The following is an 18,886-nucleotide window of genomic DNA, read 5'->3' on the forward strand; positions in this document are numbered from 1 at the left end:
GTCTCTTACGGCACCCGATTCTCGTAATATATTCAGGTAGTTATCTGAGGAAAAATCACGTGTTATGTCAGGTATTACCTGAATAGTATCACCGTGTATGGGGTGTGTGTGACACCATAGATATCTATGGTGACACACACACGCACATTGCAGTCGAAACGCAAGTGGCAAAATTATGCTTTTTTACGCGTATTTAATTGCACGGCTTTTCCCGCGAAGGAGCCAGCGGTAATTGTAGTAAAACACCATCTCTTTTCATACGCTTGTAACTTCCTGCTGTGACGCTACACATAATTATCCAATGGAACACGAAATAATACGTCAGCTTCCTTTCCCACAGTAACCAAACCAGGCAGCTGGAATATGCTAGCAACGAAATAGAGACCGCAGAATGAACCAGGTGAGTATTAACACAGTGGTTTTGCATGTAGTACAAATTTGTTTCAAGCCATACTAGTGTTGTTAATCCATTTAGTTAGAGAAACAAAGGCTTATGCTTGAAAATAAAGCTTTAAAATGTTGTGCACTTTAGTTGTTGTAGCCAGATTAATTATTTACAAGACTATTTTAACACATGTTTTTAATCAACAATTTTAAATTTAGTCATCAGGTGGAGACTCCTTGTGCCAGAATTCTGCTATCACTGCTCCTGAGTCAGCTGAAGAGGAGACCTCACAGTGCTGTGTCCTGTGTGGAAACAGAGTTAGTCAAAAATTAAGGTATATCAATGTAGGGGCTACAGAAAAAGAGTTTTTTAGTAAACACCTTGGTAAACACCTACCCGAAGATAGCAATATTTGTAAAAAACATTGGATAGAAGCACAACGCTACATTGACATTCCCCACTATACCCCGAAATGGAAAAATAGTATACAGACATCTTCTAAATCCTGTATACACCCTGCATGCACCAACAAGTTAAGTGATAAACTCATCAAGCCTGCTTTTGCTAACATAAGTGAACTTGAGGAAATGCCTGGGGTACAGTCATCATCAAGTACTCCATTCCTCCTGTGCCCAAGCTGCTATAGTAAAGTTTATCGTGAGCTAAATCATCCACAAAACTGCTCCTCTTGTGGAGCTACACCTAAACCTGGTCAGAAGCTTTATCGTCACAGTCCCAACCCTGTAGTAGTTTCAAAATACATTACAGATACAACTGGAACTGACACTGTTATATCACCAGATGACTATATTTGCACTAGCTGTTATAACACACACTGCACTATTGCTAAGTCCACAGATTATAAACCAAATTGTAAACCAAATGGGTCAGATGAAATGTTACAAAAATCTATCAAGGAATGGGAAGCTACAAAGGAAGATAGCAAAACTGATCATCTTACCAAAGCCATAGTTTCATCTGTGATATATGTAGCCCAGCACTTATTGGTCCAGAAGGCCCTTTTACTTCCATGGGTATGTCAAGTGTTTCTTAATGTTTATGGTATTCAGCCCTCTGAGGACACCAATACTGTTCAAGTTACCCTAGACATGGGAGATAGCAGTGTGAAATTTACTTCTCGTTGGCTACTACACCAACTAATCACTCACCTTGATGGTTACATGATGTACACAGGCCCGTAGCCAGGGGGGGTTCGGGGGGTTCTGAAGAACCGCCCTCTTGGAAAAAAGGTCCACAATTTCAGTAAAAGGTCCACAATTTTAGCAAAAAGGTCCACAATTTTAGTATACAAGTCCAAATTTTCAGGAGCAAAAGTCCATTAGCTACAGTTTACTAGATACCACTATAATAAGAAGCTAAAATAAGTGCTCCGAGTAACTCATTCAGTGCTTGCATTAAATGCAATGCAAGATCGAGATACTCTAATAGAGCAGTCAACCACTCTAATAGAACAATCACTCTAATAGAACAGTCACAATTACATTTTCTTTTAAAAGCTACTTAATTTACATGTAGATTGTCTAAACCGAGCTTTCATTAAAATATAAGATTTTGGTGGACAAGCCCCTCCATGCAGAGCCCACGAATAGCATCCATGCTTCAACTCCATGCAATGTGTAAATTTCATTGTTTAAGACACCCTTTGTTCTGCTACACTGCCCCTGTTGATCATGGCAGGGTGCTCAATCTTTCCCATTCTTATTCATTGTGAATATATTTAGACACATGTATGTGCAGATGGTATAATTACAGTAGCAGTAGAGATACTTTTCCAGATATCATTCATACAGCTGGTCTTCAGTTTACCTAAAAAAAATGTTATTTTTATTGACTGAAATGCCACTAAATTCAACCTTTTAGTATGTTTTCAAAAAATTTTCTGGGGGGGCATGCCCCCAGACCCCCCTAGATTGGGTGTGCTTCGCACACCCAGTCTCAGTACCTTTATTAATCATCATGCAAGTAAAGGTCCACTTTTGGTCAAAAAGAACCCCCCTTTCAAAATTCCTGGCTACGGGCCTGGTACAAGTGTGTTCACAAGAAACTTGGGACTGTATTGTATCGTCAAGGGGGAGATGTCATAGTTGCATTGTCTTGGGCACTCAGTGCATCACAACCCCCAAATCAGTACTTACTGAAATCCAATGTCAAATACCAGACGTAGACACAACACTAAAGGAAGCAAGCATCATTGTCAATAATTTATTACATGAAGAAATAAAGAAGTCATCTCATTCACAACCATCTCCCAGCTATGCGTTACTTAACATTAACGAAGAGTTAAATAGTATCAATCCTCTATTACTTCAATTTTTAACATCTATAACAACTACAGTTAAAGATAGAGAGACCACCAATGTTACAGAACACATTAAAAAAATTCGATTATATTAGAGATATGGCTGTAGAAAGAGACAACGAAGCTGTGGACCAGGATGTTTGTGCCAGGGATGCACCAATTTGAATATCCCCAAACCACCACCAGATGATGGTACTGAATCAGAAGAATCTGAAGATGAGCCACAATGTGAAGGTGATGAGTGTGAGCTATATGAAGAGGAGGTTATAACAGAGGATTTATTTTTAGATAGATATTATTGTATAACAGAAACAACTAATCACATACACTGTGTGTATAATTATTAGCATGACTACCATGTGTGGGATAAGGAATTTAATGCTAACCCCACTTTTGATAAATGTCTGCTTTTGTTGCAAGAACAAACATACAGCTATGGGGATGGCTACAGTGGAACCACTCTATAAATAACGGACAATTTGGGAGGCAGAATTCCAGGCCTAAATACAGAGCTGCATTATTGTCATAGTGACTTCAGACAATTGGAGTGCATTCTACAGTGTGCTGTTACACAACTTTTTATATGGTTGGTTGCCAACAAGTTGAAACTGAGTGTTCCAAAGTCCTCGTCTATGCTCATTGGGACCCGACAGCGTATTTCTGGGAAAACCCTACACCTATCACTTGACAGTTTACCACTACAACAGGTTTCTACTGTGCGATATTTAGGAGTTTACATTGACCAACATTTAACTTGGCACCAACATGTGGAGTATGTTTTACGGAGGGTTCGTGGCAAATTATATTCAATTAATCGCCTTAAGCCACTCACTCCTACTGTGTTGAAATTATTATATCAGGCCCATGTTTTACCTATAATTGACTACTGTGATGTTGTATGGGTACCTACTAATGTTGGCCATCTTAAGAGACTGGAAAGACTTCATTCACGGTTTTCATCATATGACTCTGCCAGATCTTCTGCATTTAATCTTACTTTAGTTGAACGTCGCAGATTTCATATTGCCATACAAGTATACAAGATCTTAAAAAGGCTATCACCCTCCTACTTACTTTCCACCTTCAGGTCTGCTTTATCCATCACAGGTCGTGCAGGGCGCAATGTCCATCGTTTGTATGTACCTGCTGTGCGATTAAACTATGGCAAACGAAGTCTATATTATCGTGGCACAACTATATGGAACAGCCTGCCTACCTCAATCACCGAGATGAACTCATTAAATAGCTTTAAGCTAGCTTATTTAAGTCATATTTAGTTAATTGTGTGTATATATGTACCTATTGTTTTTGTATGCTTGTTCAGGGCACAGCTGAAAAACAGCTTTTGCTGATGCTGTCTCCCTGTCTAAATAACATTAAAAAAAAAAAAAAAAAAAATATGCTGCAATAGGTGTTTTTCTCCTTCAGCGGCAAAACATGTATTGACTGGACCAATATCTTTATATTGTCTCCTTTGTTAAGGGAGGTTCCACTGTATTGCAACACCAGCTGCAATAAGTGAATACAAATTTGTTTCATAGCAGTAAACGCCTTCATACAGCTTCTAAACATACTACATACAAACCTTTTCACTTTCATAGACTTGGATTTTGTGCACTCTTCTTACTTTATCCACAGCAAAGCGAAATCGGGAGCAGTTAAATTCCTGTTCAATTCTACCAAGGAAACATTTCCAACCTGCACAATTCATGATTAAAAAAACTGCATAGTTATCTTCATAAATCATCTCTTGAAGTGTTTTTTGTTTGAAAACAAGCCAGAAGCTCAGTGGTTGAAAGGCATTTTTCTCATCCGCGTGGCACGTCTCGAACGCCATTTTAGACTTCTCGTAAATTGCGCGTGCAATTAAAAACTTCCGTTTTTTGACGGTTGCGTCCCGACTGTAAAATTAGAAGACTAGTGTAGTTTCACGTAATATATTGGCATTGTATATCCACAGATACTATACTTAGGCCACTCCAAGTCATACCTTAGTTTCTGGTCACTCCCAAGCCTACAAATGGATGCGGGCGGGCGGATGATCAGGACTTCAGGACTATAGACGCTACTGTAACAATATACTGTATGGTATTATTATTTGCTCAATTTAGCAAATTCATGTTGATTTTGTTTTTAGTCAAACTTAACCAACAGCATAAGTAGTTGTGCTTCGGCAAAAAATGCACTAGGAAAGTTGTTGATGGATCATGGTTAGCTATACACTGATGTATAGCATTTAAGTATATTTATTTATTTATTTAGAATATACTATAAGAAATGTTTTGCTCATGTAGCTACTTATGCTTTCCAAATGAAATAAATGTCTCATTAGCTATGTCAGGAAAGTATTACTATGACTTATAGCTAAGTTGTTCAAATGATTATGATCCAAAATGAAATTTAACTTCTATTTTCACATCAGAAATTCTTCATTCAAATGTGAAGTCTTAGCTCACTAGCTATGTGTTTCCAGCCTTCTATTCAGTATAACCTTGAGAAAAGTAACTGTCAAAGTTTTGAGTCATTGAGTGCTCCAGACTAGTGTTTTTTAGTGATCATCTGGGAATGTTTAAACTATAAGGGTTTCTACTTGCCAATCTAATTTTAGTTATGGAAAAGTTTAAGTTTAAGCTCACCGAATGTTGCCAGCTTTCCATACCCCTGTAGTGTTCAGTGATAAGGAATTTGAAGTTACTAGACTAATCATTAGATGACTACATTTGAATTATAAAGTTAAAGCTATGGCCCATCTGCATGGACTAGTAGTTAATGCTACTGAAATTACTTTGGTTACAGAAGCATTAGTAACAGTTATAATCTGAACAGCTATATAATCAAGGACAAAACTAGCTATAATTAGAAACATTTATTAGTGTGGCATATATACCTAATATTAGAGTTAAGAGTAGTGTGACTGCTCTATTGGAATCCCTGACTGCTCTATTAGAGTATCTCGATCTTTTGCAGTAAAAAATAAGTGTCTTGCTGGGTCACATGCACTTAAGCACCTGTAATATTAATAATAGTCCTCATAAACTAGGGTTCCAGGTTTACCATGCGGGCGGGCGACCAGAAACTAAGGTTTGACTTGGTGTGGCCTTACAAAGGATTGGCAACGCGCGATCAAAACAATAGTGACGTCATATCCAATCCTCGTTATGGTCTTTACGCGCCCTCTGCCCGGTTACTAGACGCACAAGATTCTTAGTTTCTTCTTCCGTAGCACGGGTAGTTATCTCTATTGACGTACAACCTTCTTCAAAAGAGCCCAGCACTACTAGGTGAGTAACTGATAAAGGAAAATAGCGTAACACACCCTAAAACATCAACCTAGCGTGTAAAGAAGTTCCAAAACTCATGGCTATTCACACTTGTGGAGTTTTTACAAAGAAACACAACCGCTTTGTTGAACTCAATTTATAAGAGAATGCTTGAAACCATTAGTAAAGTGTAATGCTTTGTTTCATAGAGGCTAAAATTATTTCCTAAGTTGTGATTTGAAGCTCATTTTGAAGTCATTTCGTTATGTTGATTTGTGGAGTTTTGTCGTAGTAGTGGGAGAAGAAACAGAAAGTTACTATACAGCAAAAGAGAGCTTAATGTTATGGTAATGGAATGCAAACATGCATGAGCTCAAATTCAGATGTGGCATTAGCCATCAATACATGTGATCCAGCAGCTCAATGTATTGCCCTGAAGTCACAGTCACTGGTGTATAGCCATCCACCACTTGGTTGAGATGGCCATTTTATCTAGACGCAGTGAGGGAGACAGTAGTGGAAGCAAAATGAAGCTGCTAGTAGTGAAGCACACTATATGTGAGACATCAACGTAGTATTGTAACTTAAGAATTCGGCGGCATCGACTCTACCTGATGGTGTTACTATTGCCAGGCGTTCAACAACGTCCGTGGCAAAAGACTTTGGGGACACAGGCTTCTTCTTGGGGGTCTCACCGATGATCTCTGCTGACACATCCATGAGACTGCTGTCCATGTCTTCGATAGTGCTACTTATGTGGTGGAGAGAAAAAAAAAAGTAAATAATAAAATGTTTAATTTTAATGCTGTAGTAAGTTAAGATATGTGTTAAGAGGTAATTGGTGAGAGAGAAGATGGTAGACGGAACTCTGTGACGTTGTTCAGAATTCCAGGAGACTCTGACAATATTATTGTCAATAGTCAGGTAACTAAGAACTTAATACTAGTCACAAAAAATAGTTTACAAAAAATAGTTTATTATTTAGATTACAAGCTTTCAAAAATAAATGTATGCATATGTAACTACTCTAAAAAAGCAATAAAATAAACACTGTCCAGTAAATACAGCCAAGACAAGCTACACATAATTCTGAACACTAAATGGAACTTTCGACCACTGCTTGAATGAAACTCTGCCACGTGGAGAAGAGAATATTAAACTTTGGCACTTTAGTGCTGGAAACTCAGCACCTTTCTCAGGCCATGTCATTGTCACACCTAAATCTTGATTGCAATGTTTGCAATACACTTTTTGTGATATGTAAAAGTCTCCTTCTTGGCGACTGTGGTCATGCTTTTTAAGTATACATCTTTCAAAAAATTGTTTGGAAGTCACGACATGGTGTTTCTCAATTATTACTCACAAATCTCCACCCTGGCATAACTGAGACTCACATATATATAGTATACATAGTATAGTATCTGTGGTATATCAAAAGAATCGCCTACTAATGCCGAACAAAATCATCTTTGTTTAAAGCCCATAGCTTGTAATACTGCGAAGATATAGCTCTTTGTTTACTGCTTAATATCTTGGACATACATGTACGACGCTGGGCTTTCGTGTGAGGCTATATTTGGACGTACATGTACGACGCTGGTCCTTAAAGGGTTAAGGGCTTCTGGTACTTGCTAAGTTCCGTCGCATAGCTGCATCTGTTATTACATTTTTAAGATAGTACACACCCATACAATTATCCAAACACACACTAAAACCACAATCATAATCTTAAGCCAGTACTCCTTGCATTGTCACAGTAAGTACACACCGTAGTGTCGTCTGGTTTTTATATCACACACGCATGTACATACACACACACACACTACCATACATATTACTACAACTACATTCGTACATATACAATGTATATATACAATTAGAGAAAAATTATGGCAAACTCCAACTACACCACATGACACAGACTCTGTTAGGTATCATAAAGACAAATAACACTTATAAAAAAAGTATTACGGTCAGACCAACCTGCGTACATAAGCTTCAATCTAGTCAATATGTCTACAGGAATGTTGTAGACTCAGAATTCAAAATACCTAGAAATTTTGATCCATCTAATGACCTCAAACAAATGTTGAACCACATGTTGAACTAATTGAACATTGACACCTCCTCTATCGTACATCCATACCAGTCTGTCCCAGGGCCCTTACGGGTCTTCTCACATTGCTTTCCTATCTGTTACACAAGGTTTAACACATGGAAAAACGTTTGGTTATGTAATCGAATGCCATGGTGACCAACCTCTTCTGGATGCTTCCTCAGTTGACACCATGCAGCCCCCCACTTTAAGGTGACAATGTGAGAACAGTTTCGTGCACAACAACAACAACTGGGTATTAATGCTGGAGAAACATTGCCTCACTATTACCAGGCTGGTGCTTTTGGCATGTGCAAGCTGTATTAATTACGTAGTTACAGGGACATGCACTATCCATGTGCATACTCAATGAGTCACTGTAGGCAATCTTCCTGTGGTGGTACCAGCACTGCTTATCTCAGAGGTGAAGATGTTGGCATCCAAAGTCCCACCTGACTCTCATGCATTACCACTTAAGACCTACGATACACTTGCTAAATGGATGGATGCGCACTACAGACATTATTACGTACGTACACAAAACGGACAACACTTCAAGTTGCAGATGCCCAGGCTACTACTATATTTGAACCCAGAATACAACCATGGTGTGTGCACTGACACATGAAATAACTTACTTCCAATCAACTGTCTGATGACCAGGAAAGCAGCCCTTGACATAGACCCATGGGAACAAATGTCTGAAAGTAGAGGTAGCCCCACAATATTAAAAAGAGTAACCTGTATATCTATGGATGAGGGCCACATGTGATAATCAGCCCTACAACTAACCTCTGTGCAATTTCAACCCACACCATGGTCATAGAAATACGCTCTGCTTCAAAGTAGAGAGAGCAACGCCCCTGAGTGCCCTCAAAGATCACCTCGACGAAACCCGAGAGGTAGAAACCTAGACCATAGATATTATAGTACCACTGGTCTAGTAAAACCTCGTAACCTACCATGTGAGTAACATAGACTTTTTTTTTAACATAGACCGTATTGGTCAAAATAACGTTGAGTTCGTAAGTAGCATGTCCAGCACATGCCATTCTTTGTGCTGGGGGTGATAGGCAAGGGCAGTCCATCAAGCCCGGGTTTTTAAAAAAATGCATCAACTATGCTCAAAATTTAGCCCAAATGCTTTTAGAATTTTTCACCTATTGTGCTCTTCAGTGTTCTACATTTCTAACAATTACCTTGGAACATTTTAATCAGTGAATCTACTCTATTAGAATATTTTCAATACAAAGTGACTGTTCTATTAGAGGGTATCTATAAGGAGCTTGGATGTACAATGCAGTTTGCTGTTCCACTGAACTGCTCTATTATGAAGTAATATCCACATAATATTCTAGCCAGCGTATTATGCTTTTATAAACTTTTTTTTTTTTAAGATACTAAGACAATGATAATATAAATAAACACTTAAACAGTGGGAAGAGAGGCAAACTCTGCCCAGTCCTGGGCTTTTATTATATCCTGGCACATTTGATGCAGGCCTACACTATTTATAAGCATTATTGTACAGGTGTACTCTATCGATGGTTCAGGGCATGAAGACCATCACTAGTAACTTACCTTGGTGCAGATAGTGAAATGATTAACAGACAATTGTACCTCAGTTAGTTGGGGTTCAGCTTTGATTTCTTCTTCATGGGTGAGTGGTTTTTCTTCACTATGTACAGGTGTATACAAATTTCAAATGACTGAGATTCCTCACATTTGATTGGTTATTTTAGTTGAATGCAAAAAAACTTATGCCCACATGCACAGATCTAGATGCATATACAGTGTAATTATTATCCAAAACAGCAAAAAATTATAGTGGGAGGCTAAGAAAATAGGTACAGTGGAACTTTTCTTATCTGGGCGGTCTGGTACATACTACTGTTCGTATTTCAAAAAAATCTATAACTATAGTACATTCGCATTCACTTTCCAACACAATAAGCTATGAATTTCAAATTTGTACCATTAAGAAGCCCATGAAAATCCACACAAATGGGCACTTAACAAGACAAAAGAGTTATGAAGCTATAAAAATTCTGCTGTACATGCTATTGGACATCCTGTTTGACCACTTTATGCTTTTACAATGGATAGTTAGTGCTTTATGGTTACATAATAACCATTTATCCACTAGTTAATCTAATTTGCAAAGCCTTTGATTTCTATTGAGCGATAGGAAGTCCAACGTATAAGAATTGCATGCTACACTGTATTATGCTAAATTGATAGTACTAGAGTAGCTCACCTAATATCGGACGGGTTCCAATATCGGACGCCATTTCTCCTAAACTACAATGAACATTCAAACATTCTGCACATCTCCAAGTAGGCCAATGTTTCATCAACTTGTGTACCAAGTTTCAGATCTCTCGGGTTCTTGGTCTCGGTACAGCAGTCTTTTGAAGACAAGTCCGAATTATACGTAAAATCGGAAAAAAACGCTCAATTCAAGGACAGCCATTGTTTGCAGATCACACTTGCATTAAATCAAAAATTGCATACCTTCAGATTGTAGGGCTACTCATTTACTTTCTAAATATGTATGGTTTATTTCATTTAAAGTATTGTACTGATGAGTTATAGACCAAAGAAAAGAGGCTGTCACTGGAGCAATAATCGCCCTAACTTAAAATTGTAATCAATGCTTTGAAAATATTTTAAAGTGGATAATTGCATACAATTAATCATTTACAAGTTGTCAAGCAACTTTTCCAACAAATTCACTGTCCTCCAGACTTAAAGTATTACAGGAATACCAAAACCCTCTAATAGAGCAGTCAAATACCCTAATATAACAGTCACCAATTTTTTGCAAAAAGGTGGTGTAAATCAATTCTACATAATGCTCATATGCTTAAAATGTACTTTTTGTTTTAGAGTTTTAGGCTTTCAGCTGAAATGATTGACTTTTTATGTTAGAGTGTTTGACAGCCATATTAAAAATTTTGCTATTTCTGCAGTCAAATCTGCAGTATTTTATGTCTTTATAGTGTTGGATTTGCAGGAACTAGTGTTTAACAACTTTCAGTACACAATCGAAAGCAATCATCCACCTTGTATGCATTTTTCCAAACCATTTTTTCTGATTTTGAGCAAAAATAGCTAGGGCGATTATTGCTCCAGTGACAGCCTCTTTTCTTTGGTCTATAACTCATCAGTACAATACTTTAAATGAAATAAACCATACATATTTAGAAAGTAAATGAGTAGCCCTACAATCTGAAGGTATGCAATTTTTGATTTAATGCAAGTGTGATCTGCAAACAATGGCTGTCCTTGAATTGAGCGTTTTTTCCGATTTTACGTATTATTCGGACTTGTCTTCAAAAGACTGCTGTACCGAGACCAAGAACCCGAGAGATCTGAAACTTGGTACACAAGTTTATGAAGCATTGGCCTACCTGGAGATGTGCAGAATGTTTGAATATTCATTGTAGTTTAGGAGAAATGGCGTCCGATATTGGAGCCCGTCCGATATTAGGTGAGCTCCTCTATAGTGGGCAGAGGGGAAGTTACTACTGAGTATTCATGGTCTCTCCCCTAGCTAGGCTGTAAAAATATAGCAACCAAGTGGTAGTTATGATAGCATAAACAAGCTGCCTAACAGGTATACAGCAACTTTTAGGCTCCCCAGATAAAAGAAACCTTAAAAGATACAGCAACCTTTAGGTGCCCAGAAAAAAAGAGGTTCCATTGCAACTGGTTGGTACATTACTGGACTGAATTTTACTATTTTCTTTGCTAAACCAATGTTGCAAATAAAATGTTGTAGGGTTTCCTTTAAACCAAACTCTAATTAGAATGTCAGGACTCTTTTTTTTGCTAGTATGACAGTGTGTTACAAGACATTAGGCCTAGTGAAAACTGCAAATGTGGACATGCACAAACTACTGTACATCCCATCACATAAAAGGTTATATTTCATTACTGGAATGGAAAATATCTGTATTCATCCTGATTCAAGTACAACCATGGATACAGAAGTATAAACAATATGGCAGAGGGTTCAAAAATATAGCGCAAGTCACCAGACCCTACCTTATGCAGTGGGTGAGGTCTGGGCACAAGACTAAGGACTCCTGAAACTAATAGGTTCTTACATTATAGAAAGTTGCATCACAATATTAAACCTAATTACATGTGCCCAACAGTGAAAAAGGTATTTCTAACAGTCACTACCTGCTATATATAAAGCACAGTAGGCACTGTACAGTGAACAAAATTGAATCCATTTGGCTTATTGCTGCTATAAGCCACTTGACTAATTTTGACAATGGAGGTGTCCACTTAATAGAAGTACAAATAAGGGAAGTTCTATGTACTAAGCTTTAACACAACAGGTTTGATTACCAACAAACTATGTATAATATATGCCAGCAAATCCATGTTTGAGCACGATATTGTATGGCTAATGGCACCTTAGCAAGAAAAAAACAACAAACAGCTCAGTTTGGACGTTTCTGCTTAAACAAAATAACCCAGACATGGACATTCATTAACCAGCCTTACATTTTTATTCCAATATTCTGCTTCTATAATTAGTTACCCTGTGAAATAATATGAATGAATAACAAATTTCAGTGTTGTCAAGAATGCACATACTGTTTCCATTTCACTTTATGCTCACTATCCTTGCAAGAACCACCAGAGGATTTTGAGTTAAGGGATGCTCTCAAGGTGGATTTTTGGTGTGTGTTCTATTAGGATTTTTTTCTAAGAAAATACTATTATGATCCCACTATTGTGGTTCACCATGTACAGTTAAAATAGTCTCCAAAGCAAAATCAGAAAAGGTTTGGTCATGCAATACTTGATGTAAATACATAGAATGATACACACTTGACATATACATACTGTACATGTATACAGTTAATTTTACAGTACATATGGAAGTACACGCTCTACTTTTTATAAAATACTACTGTGCAAATAAATTGGAGGAAATAAATACAGATTTCATTGCTATTAGTATATATTACTGCCATACTATTGTGTTACAATTACAGTACGTTGTATCCAGTTTATAGCCACTTATAAGTCTTGTTATATTTGACACGAAGTATGTCTCCAACACTGTCAATTTCTTTAAGAGCCTAGACACAGAAAGCACCAAAATTATACAATACATGTAAATACTCAAACACACTCACTGGGTACATTTATATTTAAAATAAATAAATAGTAAGTAACAACTGCATGCTAATCAAAGTGGGGTACTACAATTACGGTACTGCCCAAGCGCAATGTCATACTCGCTTGCACACGCAATTTTGCTCGAGATTTTAAAAATCACTAATTAAGGGGCGTGGCAGTTTTGCTCGCGATTCTTGTGAGCGAAACAGTTGCCATGCCCCTTAATCAGTAATTTTTAAAATTTTGTGCAAAATTGCGAGTGCGACGTTGCTCTTGGGCAGTACTGTAGGTCACACAGTGCTTTAATACAGGGTGATCTGACATTACAGTACATGACAGGACCTGGGTATATGTCAACCCTCCAGGTATAAATTTTAAATACTCTGAGGTAGGGGTATGCAATAATGATTTTTTTATTATTGCGATAATGCACCTCATTATCACGATACTTAACTACACATGCAAATACATGTACCAATTAGATACTGTAAATGTCTATAAATTCATCACCGTACCACTTATTATGCAGTTGTGCTTGCTTTATCTGGAAGCCAGTATCACGACAAAAATTAAAAATATTTGTTAGAATTGTTTCTAAAATTGTTAATTCAGGTTGGCCACAAGTAGTTTATAGTAGTATCCAGAAATTTACTATTATCACGATAATGCGGTAATGAAAGTTTTCACAATAATCAATATTCATGATTATCACACAGCACTACTATGAGGTATGCTTAGCCAGATGTATAAAGGGTCATTGTACTCAGAATGCAGTAATGACTGGATATTTTGCACCAGGACATTTTCAAATGAAAAATATTCTTGAATTGTCCAAATGTAAATGCAATCCAAATGTAAAATTACTGTGTTGCTTTGAAGAAAACTTTGTGCAAGTCATTTTTCTCCAACTGCTATCTGTTGAGTATGTACCAGTACGGCGGTACCTACAGCATATCTAAAATTATTACACTTGTAAAATAAATGCTGCCCTCAAAATACACAGCATACAGTAGCTGCCTTTAAATAGAACTGCACAATGTTATATTCTATGCACAGTATGTGAAGAGATGTATGCACACTACTCCCCGATACATACAGCTAGTGTACTGTGTATAGATGTCTAACAATCATGATAGCTATTGTTGCCTGGATATCTGATTACCAACACTTTGGACTAATCAACCTAACAACAGGTACTAACCTTATCAAGCATTTCCCTAGTGTGTGCAGCTGATATACAAATCCTAGCCCTTCCTTCAACAATAGGAGTAGCAGGGTAACCAACTACCACTACTCCAAGTTTTCTTCTTAAACACTCTCTGCTAAATGTACTAGTAATAAACATGATGATAATTTAAAGAAATAAAATTAAGAGCCTTATACTTACGTAACTCTTCCTGGATGATACAGTAAGAGTGGAATAACAGGGGAGTGATCATTTCCATATAAAACAAATCCCTTTTCTTTAAGCTTGAGTCTAACATACCTAATCATTACAGCATGCAGTGATATTGTATCATAACCCACATATAATTACTACATGAACAAATGACAGTTACATTTATTGTAAGTCAACTGAATTGAGGGCGATTGACTTTAAATAAAGATTGAGCCTAAAAATTAAGAACTATAAGTTCGATTAGGGATCATAGAAAAAAGTAGGGAAACAAGGGAGGTAACCTACACCTGCAGATATACTAGTGGACTTCATTATTTCTATGATCCATAATCGAACATAAAACTCTTATGACTGGTGGACCCACATACTGCATCAAAGAAAGGATAGTGCCAGAGGTAATGTTTTCGACTGAACACTATCAATTACTGACTCAAAAGTGAAGAATACGCTTCAATTTCTACGTTCAGCCTCTTTCACAGTGTTACAAATGAAGAAAAGTAGGAGAAGTGCCTCTGTAATCAATCCAGTTACCACATAAAATATGGACAATTAAACAAGAGAAGCCATCAAGTTACTGCGAATCAAGTCACTGCGAATCAACACCTTGGGCTGTCAGCAAAAAGAAATGGGACACAAAGGAGGACAAAGGCAGGGGGGTGGGCGGACAGGCAGGCCAGTAGAAATTCCATTAAATAATTATCTTCTTTAAAACAATTGTAACAACCTATTTACTGAAGGCACTTTTGGGACTTAACCAATACTACCATGGCACCAGGATGGTATTGTGAACATCTGGATTTTTTTGGCTTGAAAAAAAAAACAAAAACATTTCAAAGAAGCACCTCTGCAATCAATTCAATCACTATGGAAAATATGGATAATAATTTTCATTACAAATGTCCATCACACACTAGCTACTATGAATCAACACCTTGCACTGCCAGCAAGAAGAAAAGGGACACAAAGGTGGACGTAAGTCCATGATGCATACATTGTACATTCTGCAATAAGCCAAAAGGCACTTATCGGGCTGAAGTGACATCTACCGTGTAACAGTGAAAAATCAAACCCGTACATGTAACCTTTCTAATTTTTATTTACTTTTATTAAGGTTTTACAGCACAAGTGCTGAAGGTCTGTAGGACACCTGGTCCTACAGCCTGTTTAGAGTTATTACCTTTGAGTTACACTTGTCAGAAGGCATCGGGTAGGAGCAGTCGATAGAAAATTCTTAATTCTGTAGCAAATTATCAGAAGCATCTTTGAACACTTTAGGGCTTGATTCTAACTGTCAAGGCACCGTGAAGGTAGTATACAGTAATACCCCAAATGTACGGTAATGTACTACTGTACTGCAATAGGTGGTAAAAAATGGTGATGACAGTTAATTATAGGTGGCCTAGTTTTTTTATGGCAGTTAATTATAGGTGGCCTAGTTTTTTTCCATCAAGTAGACAAGCAGTACTCTTACAACATAACATTAAACAACCACATTAGCTATAAAAAACACAGTGTAAATAAGCAATAATGGGAAAAAAGGTCAGCATTCCAAGCATGTAAATTTCTCACCCACAATTTTCAGCTAAAGCATTGATTCGCCTTTTTCCTACGGGGTATAACAGATAAAGTAGTTAAATACATAATACATATCATTTGTAAAAACATTTAAACACATAATATTATAGAATGTGTGATTTTACATACAACTTTGTTGTAGTCCCAAGGGGTTTGGAAAATGATGGCTCAGGCTCATGTGGTTGAATTAAAATACAAAGAAGCTGATATCTGATTGATACTCTATTGCAGGAGCTAAGTGCAAATAAATAAATAAACTAAACTTTAAGCAATACAGAAATAAATAAACTAGAATTTAAGCCTTTCTGAACCCTAGCAAAAGATGGTACTGCAAAGTAAAAAAGACAGTACCTTCATTAGTTCCATCCTCTCCCATGACAATTTTCATTGCAGAAAAGACCATTTGTGTTACAGGAGGTGGCATAGAAGTAGCATAAGTAGCCCCATACGATGTGTGACGAAGAAAGTTGATAATTTCCTGTAACAAAGATTAAGATTTAAATGCCGTGACATCGTGTATCTAGCACTGTATACCCAGGTTGAAATATTACATGTACTATATACTTTTGCAATATGTAACCAGATCTGCAAAAACCTGACATAATGGTGCAGGTTTAAATTTCAGTGTACTGTATGTATATATTGGGGATCACAAAGGTTTGGGCTTTTCCATTTCAGGTCATACTGAAGGCACTTTTGAGCTTGGTTATACCTAACCGATACTGCCACGATGCCACGAAGGTGCTTCCAAAAAGTTGCTATGAAATTTTAAATTTTTTGTTTAGTGGAATTTTCTACTGACTGACTGCCTGACTGACTAACTTGATAATGGCTAAGGCTACAGGCTTGATTTTTTCACTGTTCAACATCGCTTCAGCCTGACTTTTTTGGCATACTGCATTAAATACAATGCATGCATCATGGACGTACCCATGTCCTCCTTTGTGTCCCAATTCATCTTTGCTGACAGCACAAAGTGTCGATTCTAGTGTTCTTCGTTTGTAATCCTGTAACGGACTGAACATAGCTGAAAACAAATGCAATGGCCACTTCGCTATTTCAATAACTGATAGTTGGGTATGTGTTCAGATGAAAGTAATAAGTCTGGCCCCATTTTTTCTGGTTCACCATGTTACAAAAAGTAAACAAGAACAGGAGCGCATCAAATCCTACAGACAAGGGAGCCTGTAACTTCGTAAAGAGCAAAATTTAAACATGGTTGCCGTGTATAAATAACTTTTAAAATTTCCTAATCAGGATATTATGCGGAGGCGCATACTCGAGTACGTCACATTTCTGCTGCGACAAAGCAAAGCTATGGAAACGAAGTTTAATGGCACAGCGGAGGAATAGCAGTACAGACTTAGCAGTACAGACTTAGCAAGACAGTATTTCTACAGTCGCCAATCACACGAAATTACTCTGCTTGGCTATTCCAAGTTCTACCTTCGACTCAATGAGCTTCCTATCAAAGCAGCCTTACTACCTTCACACAACACGATGGAGTAGCAGCCCATTCAGTGCATCCCTGATGCACGTAAGAATGATGTAACCAATTCTATACATAGTAATACTGGACACCATGTTTGAATTTCACCCGTAGTATTGGTAATGTACAGACTTACACGCTCCCTTGTCCATAGGATTAGATGAGCTCCTGACAAGAAGTGTACGGAAAATTTAAGAATTTTAAGTTTGATCAGGGATCATTGGAATAAAAAGTAGTACACCTGAAGATATACTACAGTGGACATTTAATCCCTATGGATATAGAGATTTAATGTCCACTAGTATATCTTCAGGTATAGGCAACCTCCCTTGTTTAACTACTGTACTTACTGTATTTCTTATGAGATCATTCTTGTACTGTAAAAATTGGGCCACATATTTGCATATTAATAAAGATTAAAACATCTGCAAATTGTTTAAATATTGTGAAGAAAAGGTCTACACAGTAAAAATGTAGATATCATCTTATTCGCATACTCAAGAGGGATTTTAAAATAATCTTTGCTTCATAGACCAACAGATAAGTGAATTATAGTCATTTGCTTCTATCATGACAAAGCTATAGTATTTGTGTGTGTGTGTGTGTGGTGTGTGTGGTGTGTGTGGTGTGTGTGGTGTGTGTGGTGTGTGTGGTGTGTGTGGTGTGTGTGGTGTGTGTGGTGTGTGTGGTGTGTGTGGTGTGTGTGGTGTGTGTGGTGTGTGTGGTGTGTGTGGTGTGTGTGGTGTGTGTGGTGTGTGTGTGTGTGTGTGTGTGTGCATACCTACCTACCTACTCATCCCTCCTGGAGGAAGACTGAGTATGGCCCCACTGGGTGACCTGCAGTTCGAATCCTGGGGTTGGAGTGATTTTTTTTCCTTACTTTGGCCCCTTTTCTGTTACACCTTATCAGTCACTAAGTCAAGTCATTAATAGAGGTGTACCGATATAAGAAAACTAAGCCGATCCGATATAGATTAATCATTTTGAAACCAATACGATACCAATTCGATATACCGATATAACTAAGTGTAGCTATTTATATTTGAAGAACCACAAATGCCTTTATTTTAACTACAGAAGACAGTCTTAAGATTATTGGCTATGCTTGGTTACTCATGGTGGTGTGGCCTCTATTGACAACTCAGACTATAAGACACCCACAAATATTATAATACATGCCCCTGCCAGATTACTCCGCATTTTAATGGATTGTAGAGA

The 18,886-nt window shown here is 37.5% G+C and overlaps 1 protein-coding gene across 3 annotated transcripts in view; it reads right to left on the reverse strand.

Moving 5' to 3' along the window:
• Positions 1-12,881: 12,881 nt before the first annotated feature.
• LOC136268118 (serine palmitoyltransferase 2-like) overlaps positions 12,882-18,886 on the reverse strand; it is a 37,967-nt gene continuing 31,962 nt past the window's right edge. For 2 of the 3 annotated variants that reach the window (XM_066063352.1, XM_066063351.1), the window contains 5 exons: positions 16,531-16,657; positions 16,174-16,210; positions 14,593-14,691; positions 14,407-14,536; positions 12,882-13,165 (listed from right to left, as the gene is read on the reverse strand). In XM_066063352.1, coding sequence (XP_065919424.1) covers positions 13,094-13,165; positions 14,407-14,536; positions 14,593-14,691; positions 16,174-16,210; positions 16,531-16,657 — 465 coding nt within the window. In that variant the 3' untranslated portion in view covers positions 12,882-13,093. The remainder of the gene's footprint in view (positions 13,166-14,406; positions 14,537-14,592; positions 14,692-16,173; positions 16,211-16,530; positions 16,658-18,886) is intronic. The other variant, XR_010706876.1, reaches the window with a different exon arrangement.

Source organism: Dysidea avara, chromosome 10 (assembly GCF_963678975.1).
Source record: "Dysidea avara chromosome 10, odDysAvar1.4, whole genome shotgun sequence".
In the NCBI taxonomy this organism is placed as follows: Eukaryota; Metazoa; Porifera; class Demospongiae; order Dictyoceratida; family Dysideidae; genus Dysidea; species Dysidea avara.